General features: G+C 38.5%; 1 protein-coding gene across 1 annotated transcript in view; it reads right to left on the bottom strand.

Moving 5' to 3' along the window:
* Positions 1-2,963: 2,963 nt before the first annotated feature.
* DISP1 (dispatched homolog 1 (Drosophila)) overlaps positions 2,964-10,764 on the bottom strand; it is a 32,835-nt gene continuing 25,034 nt past the window's right edge. Inside the window, exon 7 of the mRNA XM_009994759.1 lies at positions 2,964-6,613. Within this exon, the coding sequence (XP_009993061.1) occupies positions 2,969-6,613 (3,645 nt within the window). The 3' untranslated portion in view covers positions 2,964-2,968. The remainder of the gene's footprint in view (positions 6,614-10,764) is intronic.

The raw sequence follows: 10,764 nt of genomic DNA, 5'->3' as shown, positions 1-10,764 counted from the left end.
ATGAAGTAGTAACTTAAAAAAACCTTTTACATTACTGTATCAGCTACCTACCTATCTACCATACTTTGTATCAGGCAGCTACATTCAGAGTGATTATGTATGGAGCATGATGTAGTATTTTAAAGAACTTACTGTAAATGATCATATAATATTTTGTTAAACTAATCACTGTATTACCCACATGATAAATGTGACTGTAGCCAGAGTCAGTGTCAAGGCAGCCTACAAGAGAAGCACCACATTTGGTCAGTAGGGCATGCACACATCCAGTTTCACTATGCAATCACAAGGCAAAGGATGACCTCAGTGACAGCAGAACAGTTAATGGAAATTAACAGTATTCTAAGCTCATTAGCTTCTCTTGGGACTTGGCAATCATTGGCAACTATTAGGGAAACATCTCAGGACAGAGTAGGCCTTGTTAAGAGTTCCTGGAGTGGAACAGGATCCCATGTCTCCTCACTTGCTTCTAGTAGCCTGTAAAAACTTAATTATTAATATTTAATTTTTTTCTCTCACAAGTTTCCTGGGGATAGGGTAATGCATAGTCTCATCAACCTTTAACTGTCACTGGAACCAACTCCAAATCTCTTCCACTTTCCAAGAGTTGTACTGGCTTGGATTTTAGAGTCTACGCATGAATTGACAGATGCTGCACACACAAAGATGAGGCGCTACACAGATAAACACTAAGTGTATCTATTTCAGTCATTGCTCGTTGTCCAGATAAGAGATCAGGAAAGAATAAATAAGTTAGCAGGAAGACAATGGTAAAGTCACGAAAAGCAGATACAACAGTAATATTGTTCACTAGCCAAGTATAATCGCTCATTTTAATATTTTCTAGGAGTACATTGAATCACAACACCTTATCTGCCCTTTGTTTTCTTTTTACTGTATCAGCCTTTAAGCCTTTATAAATCCTAATGAAAATACACCATGAACCTTTATCGCTTACCTCACCATTATAAACACTGCTATTAATATAAACAGTCAGGAGTTCCCTTATATAGAACACAGTCATGAAAAACTGGCTTAGAAAAAAACCTCAGTTCTGAGCTTACCAGCACAAAATGTCCTATGTTCTGTAGATGGGTTAGCTGGGGACCTGCTGTAAGGCCTGTGCCTCAAAGGCACAGCTGGGAAGATCAGCTGATGTGACAGGCAACACATAAGCATTACACACTTCTTTGGCAAGGTCTGACTGCAAGCCAATTAAACTATTATAACATTGCTATTATTTGAGAGACAATTTATTGCTTAGTGTGCTACATACACCCCTCACAGAAACTGAACTCAGTGGCCAGAAAGCAAGCTGGACAACAGCAACAGCCCAGCTTCTGTCTTACTCCTTTTAATCTCTTCATATTGCTAATAGTGCAAGTCTTAGCTCTTTATAATTAATGGCCTCTACGGTGCACAGAAAATCCCTGAATTGTTTTCATTACAATCACTTTGAAAGAATCTGGCTCTAAATGGGATTATGAACTTTAAAATAAATAAATATGAGCTTTATTTCCTATCTAAAAAGAATGTTAACTCTTTTGAAACCATGTAAAACCATTTAAGCTTTTTCTGTAGATTTCAACCTTACTCTGTTCCAGACAGTAGGATATATAAGCACTAGAATAAACTACTCCCAGACAAACCAAAGCATTTTGTCATATGATGCTAATCCTCTACATGAACATAAGAACAGAAAAAGCCAGACTTTTCTTCCAGTGATTTGTAACACACCAAGTACATGATACCACATCAGTCCATGAAATCTATCTTCTGTTATCTATGTATAGTAAATCAACATAATCAGCATAACCAAGAGATTAGAGGAAGGCACATTTGTCATTAAGGTTCTTATCACTTATGACATACTACACAATTCCAGCTCAAATCCACTCTCCCTGAATGACAACACCAGCAAGCTGTCCCACGACCAAACCATAGCTGTGATTTGGCCTATCCCTGTAGTTACACAAACACAATGTCTGAAAACAAATGTTTTGGTTACATGGTTTGGTTCAGCACTGTAGCTATATCTTGGAACTTTGCTGCGTAAGAAAAATGAGAGTATAATATTTTATGTATTTCAGCCTTTTGAATTGATCTGATACTATTGACAGTAAGTCCAGAACATGTGCATTAATTATGCCTTTCTCCACAGTAGATTTACTTCTAATTTTCAGACTTCGTGGGAAAAAGTTCTGTATTGCAAGGCACTTCATGCCCAACTTTGTAACTCCTGATTTCATACACATACATATGTCACACACATGAATTACACTTTTCTTGTAATCACTGAGAAGAAAATAATGTTCACTTACTTTTGTTTCTTTGGTATTTAATGGTAAAGTCTTGACTGCCAGAAAGGGCAGTTTAAATGTGTTACTGCACTATATACAGATACACAGCCAGTGCTGTTGATCTCCAAGAGTTTTTCTTCAGATTTTGTTAGGACAAATAATTAAAAATATCCCAAAACAAGCTGCCTTGCAGAGCTGGTCTTTTGTACAATCCTGAATGAACACAGTTACAGTTCTGCTGCTGTTTCAAGGCGTGCATGAGCACATCAAAGATAAACATAAATGATGTACTCAGAAAACATGGCAATCTCAGTACACCCCAAATGTTATCAATCTCACAAGCCCTGGCTCCAGAAAAGGGAGAGTTTCGTCGTAATGCTTTATTTCTTGAGATGGTTTATAAGAAGAATTCAATCTCTAATGCCCTAGAACAAAAACTAAATTAAACATTATCCATCTTATGAGTTACAGCAAAAAAGAAAAACATTCTGGACAACATCAGGTTTTGCTACACATAATGGCTTTATGAAATGTATAAATGTTACTGTTCTTTAAAATACATTTTTAATTCCAAAACGCAAATGATAATTCATACTTATTCAGGACTTCCCTCTTTAGTGCTTTAAACTTTTAAAAGAATGACACAGGATTGCCAAATTAAAGATTTATTATAGTGTCTTTATTAACAAACTTTCATTGGAAAGCTCTGGGCGCATTAACATAGGAGGCACATTGGCTTCGATGTTTGGCATTTGACAGTCAACAGAATTGCACTTCACTGTGATAGCCTTGCCACAACAGTGTGAGTTTTCATGGCAACCCTCATAGAGAGCCTCTCTCACTGACCTATTCAGCAGATGTTTTTTATCATTTTGGTCAGCCTTCAAAACCCGATCATGCTGCAAAGAATGCTGATCTAGCTTGCTCTCAGCTCTCTTTTTCTGCTTTGAAAGACAGGCTTTCTTGCTTTCAACCCCATTTGCTTCTATACCACCCTTTTCAGTACAGCTGTCCATCTGCTGGCAGAATCCCTTTTGGTTATTTGATACACTCTTCTCACATTCAGAGCAATGCACTATTACAGGTCCTGTGCTTCGGCAGAGAAACTGTGAGGAGCTCATCACCTTTGGGACAGTTCTTATGTTTTCATCTGGGTTTTGATGAGCATGTGAATCTGTCCTATTTATCATTTGATGTGCCTGAAACTGTTGCACGGACTGGAGGAAAAAATTTTTAGGCAGGGAGTTCTGTGTCATGGTTCTTTTGAGCCTTCCCTGAAGGCAACTGCAGTGGAGGACATGCTGGACTGGGTGCATGTAACCTTCAGCAGCTTGCTGCAAAGCATTTATGGGAGGTACAGAGCTTTGGATCTGGACAGTTCCTGGTGAAGGAGAACACTGGTAACAGAAAGTATCGTTCAACTGTTGACATGAGTGCGGACTCCACTTCACTGCCACTTGCTTGTATGCATCAGAACAGCTACACTGCCTGTTCTGAGAGAAACTTGGGCATATGGTGTGTTGGTCAAGAGAGGTCTGTAGCATAGTTGAACTAGCAACATTTTTTATGCTTTTTCTCACTTCACTATTATAGGCTGCATGCACAGGCACACATGTGTTTTGGGGCCTATTGCTGAAGAGCTCTGAGCAGATAGGAGTTTCTTCATAAGTCACTTTCTCTGCCGGGTTGCAGATACCAGTTTGTGATGCCAGGGGCTCGAGCTCATAGCGCTCATGTTCCACTTCTGGTTTTTGACTTCTGGAGTCCAGCTGATACTTGCTAATGGGATGCGACTTATTTTGACCTCTGCCTCCCTGGGCTCCTGAAAAGGTCTGAGAGAAGGCGTTACATCGCAGTTTTTTTGGTAGCGGGATCTGGCCACAAGTGCCCTGGGGTCCAAGGCATCGGCACATGCACTGGAAGAAGAACGTTGCAAAAGCCCAACTAATGCACATTATAAGCATCATAAAAGTGCCAAGCTGTGTGTATGCCAGCACGGTAGAGGGCATCATCATTGCTCCAGCTACAAATGTAGTCAGTGCAGCCATTGCAATAGCAGAACCCATACGACTTAAAGAAAAAATTACTTTTCCCTCTCGGTCAGGGTCAGGGGCTAAGCGATAAGCCACTCCATAATGCACAGCAAAGTCTACAGATAAGCCAACAGCAACTGAAATAGTGACAGATTCTAACACATTCAACTCCCATCCAAGAAGGACCAGAGAGCCTACAGTGACAAAAATAGTTCCTGCTATTGAAACTATTGCATAAAGGCTTATAATTATATTCCAAGTTGTAAGAAGCATTACGCTAAATGCAACAGCAACTGAAAGACCCATGGCAATCAGAGTACCATCAGAAAGACTGTCCTGAAGATCATAAAATTCAAGGTTACTCACAAACCAACCATTGCTAAGGCCTTCAGGAGCAGAGCTAAGTTCACTTGAAATCCATGAGTCCACCTCTTTGTAGAACTGATGCATTTTCTCATAAGCTAGTGTAAAGAGGTAGGTGCTTTGGAACTCCAACACCACTGCTCTGATGGTGTCATTTAGGTCAAAGCGAGGGCCTGGGGTTTTACTATCTAAATGGTACCCTGTGCTTCTTTCTAGCTCCATTATAGCTTTCTTGATACATAATTCAAAAACTTCTTGCTTGTATGGAAAGCTCCAGTGGCTGCAGCAGGGGTAAAGAGATGGCTCATCACAGTCTTGATTTTCCATCCACTGCTTAAACGTTTCAATAAAGCAGCTTGTGAAGTCTTGTTCTTCAGTCTGGTAATAAAATGTTTGATTTCTTAACTTCTGACAGAAACGTAAAATCCAAACCTGTGAAGCTGGGCTAGCAATATTAAAACTGCTATCTAGTTGCAACCTTCCTTTACTTTTAGGGTTTAAAGGGTCACCGTTATCCTCAGGTGTGACACCCCAGATTACTGTAATTGGCATGTGGAGCTCTTCTCCATGATGGACACGTTCAAACATAAAGAGCTTTTTGTATTCTGCATCGTATCGTTCAAATGGGTGAGAAGACCTAAATACCTGAAACTCAGAGAGCTCCAATGATGGCAACTTCATCTTTGGATTTACACACACAATATATGCTCCACCGATTGTTAAGGCAAGGAACCAGAAAAGCCAAATATATCGGAATTTGATAACAATGCATGGCAAAACCTTTTCAAAAAATATCCTGGATGCTTCTGAAACTGCAAAAATAATCTTGTGGAACATTTGGCACAACACTGTCCAGCAGCTTTTGTTGTTGTATGCTCTCTGCTGAGGTTTCTTAAAGCAACTGAAGATATTGAGAAGGTATCGTTCGTGCAACACGACTACAGCAGGTAGCCATGTAACCATCAAAACATAATTCACCAAAATGGCAGTGCCAGCATAAACACCAAAACACCTGATTGCTGTGATATTGCTGACATAATTAGCATAGAAGGCAGCAGCGGTAGTAAAACTCGTGACGAACATGGAAAGAGCAGCGTGCTGCAATGTGATGGTCACTGTCTCGGAGGTTCCAGCATGAGGTTTATCAAATTTTGTGTAGTTCCAAACATCACATAGGACAAAAGCATCATCTGCTCCAATCCCAACAAGAATAATCAATGCAGTGAGATTCATGAATGGAAAGAACTCAAAATTAAATACTACCCGATAAAGAAAGTAAGAAATAATCAAGGAACTAATTATTGCAAACATAGTCATCAGCGTGATAAACATGGACTTTGTGTATACGCACATAACTAATAAAACAATTACAATGGCTATGGCAGGATACACAGTATCCATCAACAGGTAATCCTGAAACAATCTATGTTTTATTCCAAACTCAATCCCTGTGACAGTTGTTACACCATCAGAAGCATTCCAGTTCTCAAAGTTATCTAGATATATACTCATCATGCTTTCCCCTTTCTCTGTTGGAGAGAAAAGCATGCTGTATTTTAAAGCTGGTAAGACATAATCAGCTGTCTTTGGGCTTAGAAAATCCTTGTCCACTAGATAGTGAAGGATCTGGTAAACAGCATTGTACTTGGTACACTTGCGAGGCACGTTTGTACACTTGAGCTGGTCCTTCCTTTTGGCATTCATATCCCAGCAGTCCGGCCCCAGGGTTCCATTGTAGTAGTATTTGGCACATGTGCGAAGCAGCTTTAAGGTGTGAGAGACATCCCGTTCAACAATTTTTTGACACGATGACCTGTTGTTCAGAATAGCAATATAGTTGCCTAGTGTCCAGCTGGGACAGCACGAAGCAGCAGTGGCTCTCTGGCAGAGATCGCCAAACTGGGAATGGGATCTAATCTGTATAAAGACAGGCAGGGCAAAAATCCAATTTAAAGTAATAGTATGAATTACTACAAACATTCACACACACACAAAATATTCAAATGATGAAAATTTGGCTTATGATCCTTTCGTGTTAAGATTTTAAATTCTTATTTTCACACACATTGGTTTTGATCAGCATCCTCTTTACATGCAGCAGACTAAGCAAGCAGTTACTCAGTAAACTGATTTATCACAGCAGCATAAAATTGGCGGAAGCATGAAAAACATTGTAATTCTATTGTTTGAATATGCATTTTTTTTTCCAGACTGAGGACTGTAAGCTCTCTTCTATTATCTTACACTGTAGTCCTGAAAATAAACACTAAGCGAACATCAGTGAAGTTCCGTTCTGCCTGGAATAACATACTGAAGTTCCTAGGAGAGGAAGGGACTTACCATCCAGAAAGAAAGGATTTGACAGCTTTATGACATCTTCCATCATCTGACCTCTCTTCTACAACCCTCACTTTATGAGTCGTTTTTTGCTCTTGTGCAGCTGGCAGACATATCCCCCAACCAAGTCAGCCTGCCACCCAGGCACTGTCTGTCCCTAAGACATGCAGAATTTCTGAGGTACAACCACAAGAAAATTCTGCTGTGGCATAAAGCACCCCAAAATAAGCCCTGCTGCAATCATGCCTTTGAATGCTGCACTCACCGTGAGGACTAAATACCAAGCGTTGACTCAGGAGCAGAGGAAAATGCAGCAATGGAGCAAATATAGCAAATGGAGCAAAGAAAATGCAAGGCCGGAGAAGTTAGGGGAGAAGCAGGCACCAGTGCCGAGTCCAGGCAGTGGACAGAACTGGGTCATGGGGGAGCACTGCAGCCATCAGCTCAAGTGACTGCTCAAAGCCTAGGAACTCTTCCCAGAGTGTTTCAAAATTTATAGCAATTAAAACATTTTAGTTAAGGAATCTCATTAGCTAAGAAGTGTTAATCCCTTATGTGGATACTCTTCTTTCACTTCAAGTATATTCCAGATGTAGCTGAAGCCAGTAAGAGCATGACCTAACTAAATTGCCATGATCAGTGTAATCACCATAGCCAAAGTTTCTATAAAAATAGAACTGAAACTCTTAAGTAACAAGGTTAGATCAGCAAATCCTTCCCCAGTTGGGAAGACTCAATCTTAATAGGGCACAGAGAATATAAGTCTTCTAAGCCAGAACTTCTGCCCTGTTCTATGTGACAAATCAGAATTAATCCTTCAAATAGCTACACATGTAAAATTTCAGTCTTAATCAAGTTACATAGAATGAACACATATTACTATGGCTGCATTAAAAAAAAACATTTATTAATGGATTTACACATACATACAGGATTGGGCCCTGAAGCATTATCCATACATGTTTTAAATTTAGGGGATGTGAAACATACCACTTTGGTGTGTTTGTTTTTTTGGTTTGGGTTTGTTTTTTTTTTTGGGCAGGGATTCAGTGGTTGTTTTTTGTTGTGGTTTGTTGTTGTTTGGTTTTGTTTGCTTTTAGCAAAATCGCACAGGTTTATTATTAGTAGTTCTTTATACTGTAGACAAAAATCCTGCACTTGTGAATTCTCATGGTAGTTACAAAAGCTTTAATATGAACCTAAATTTGTCAACCAGTTTCTGAACAATAAGAAACTACCATTCCAAAGAAACAGGATAATTCACATTTGATTGTTTCCAGATAAATACACGTACACATGCAAGCTCAGGAAAAACTGAACAACCTACTATAAATAAAAGGAAGCACTGGAATAGCATATCTGCATTTTTCATGGCATGTCTCCAGGTTAATCTTATGAGGATATAATGGGCAAATTGGGAAGAAAGGATTGTATTGTCTTCTCTATGTATTCAAGTTCAAGATGGGACAATGAGGTTCATATGCTATTCTTCAACACTTGCTGCAGGCCATAAACATTCACTGGTAAAGTAACTGTTGCCAAAGATACAGTAATGTGAGCTGGTAGCTGGAAATTGGAAATTAAAACACAAAATTTAGCTGCGGATAGCTCATTAAAATACTTGGTTAAAAATTAATATATTGTAACATTGGGCTTTGTTGGTGATCCAAATAAATTGAAAAGGCCATTTTGTAGTTGCCAGATTTGGTAAGCCACTGGCAATATTTTCATTTATTTTGGAACAAGATAGGAAACTAAACTGTACAACCTGCACACACGCTGTATGTGAGGACAGATTTGTCCCAAATGGATCTACACAGTGATGAAGAAACACAAATGCACAGCTCTGTTGAAGCAGTCTGAGGAAATTATTTTATAAACTTCAAAGACTGTAAATAACTGTTTACAGTTTATAGGGAAAACATTCCACAATTAACAAGTGAAAGAAAGGGTTCTTCTTATCCAAGTAGTAAAAAATTAGACCACCTCCTACAGCTATTTTGTATATTATGTTTCTACTAAGATTATAGGACTACCATATGCTGAGCAGCTGCAGGATGGAACCCCTAAGTGTCAGTAAAACATATAGTTAAAGTAGTTACAAGCAGATGGGAATACAATTAACACATAGGCAATATACTGTTAGCTCATATTAAAGCAAATATTAGTTGGTGCTGAAGTCCTGCTTGTAATCAGAAAAAATATAAATTCTAAGGTTTGCATTTCCAGAAAAGTGTCTGGTTTTCCTGACTCTGCATACAGAAAGCTTTGCCACTTATTTCAACAGAATTGCAGCCCTAAACAAGCATGAATCCAACAACCAAAAGAACTACACCCAGAGAAGAGTCTGCAAGACCAGAAGGTCACTGAAGTCATCAATTTCTTGTGATAGCTGCAGTGCAAGTCAGCGTCCTCTCTGGGGACTGGCTGCCAGTGGAACTTAACACGTGGAAGTGAGGCAATATCACAGCACTCCTAGAAAGTGTTAGAAGTGCTTAGAAATGTTTAGAAAGTGTTTGAATAGTTTAGACATGTTATTTGTAAGTAAGAAGCATATAAAAAAATATTAAAAAATCTTCAGCCCTTTCTAAGCCCGATTATCAAATTTTTATTAGAAATTTACTGATATAGACCAGAAATAACTGCAAAACCTAACCACATCGATTTGTTTTGTATATTAAATAGCTAAAAACCAATGTGCTATTATGATGCACTGTTGTTCTGCTCAGCCAAGATCATCCGATTACTATATTTTTAAGTAAATACCTAAATTACAAAGATGATCCATACAAACATTATATGCAACAATATTCTTTACAAATACCTATACAACTCTGGGTGTAGCTGAAGTAGCCATCATTTAATTTTTTAAGTGTTCTTATTTCAAAGCAGAAACTATTTTTATGGATGCAAACTGTGTGGAGCTTGCTTTTTGAAGTCTCATCCTTCCCTCAGAAAAAAAAGTAGCATTTGAAATCACACATTATTATCAAAGTGTGCATCTAAGGAGGAAAAAAAAAGATTCCTCAGGAGTAATGCAATAATTAAAAAAAATTATTATTCAAAGGTAATTAACAGTCTTTTTTCCATTATAAGGAAATATTTTTCTTTTTTTGTTCAGGCTGCATTGCTTTCCTACGACCTATACTACACCGGGTTTACCTGCATCAGCTGTCTATGTGACTAAGCTTCTTCAATTAAACATACAGATTAGCATCTCCTCCCTAACTCTTAATTTTTACCCTTGTAAAAGGGTATCTGTATCTCCAGAGATATCCACTGTATCTCCTGATTTAACTGGGATATGATTAACTTCCTAGCCCAGCTCATTCGAAACTGACCTGGGTTAGTTTAAATACTGTACTTTGCTCACCTGGCTCATGCTGATAAAGGGTAATCACATAAGCCAACCTGTCAGTGCAATAATCTCTGATGGGGAAACGAGGAACATCTCGTGAGCATGTGAAGACAAAAACCACTTACACCAACAGAAGACAATAAGGACAAAACACAGGTCAGCAGACTGCCAAAGGAGATTAACAATACAATGTTTCACTACAGCTCAACGTTTTAAGAAAGCAAATGCAAGCTTAGGGAAAACAGTTCGGGAATTGGCTAAATTAATACAGTTGTCTAAGAGGCAATGATAAACAAATCTAATTATGAAAATACCACTCATTAAATAAATGTGGTATAATATGAAGGTAATTGTTTATGATTATTTTCTTTTT

Source organism: Chaetura pelagica, unplaced genomic scaffold (genome assembly GCF_000747805.2).
Source record: "Chaetura pelagica isolate M959 unplaced genomic scaffold, ChaPel_1.0 scaffold2, whole genome shotgun sequence".
NCBI lineage: Eukaryota > Metazoa > Chordata > Aves > Apodiformes > Apodidae > Chaetura > Chaetura pelagica.
The sequence above is the reverse complement of the archived record's forward strand: the minus strand, read 5'-3'. Positions and strand labels throughout refer to the sequence as shown.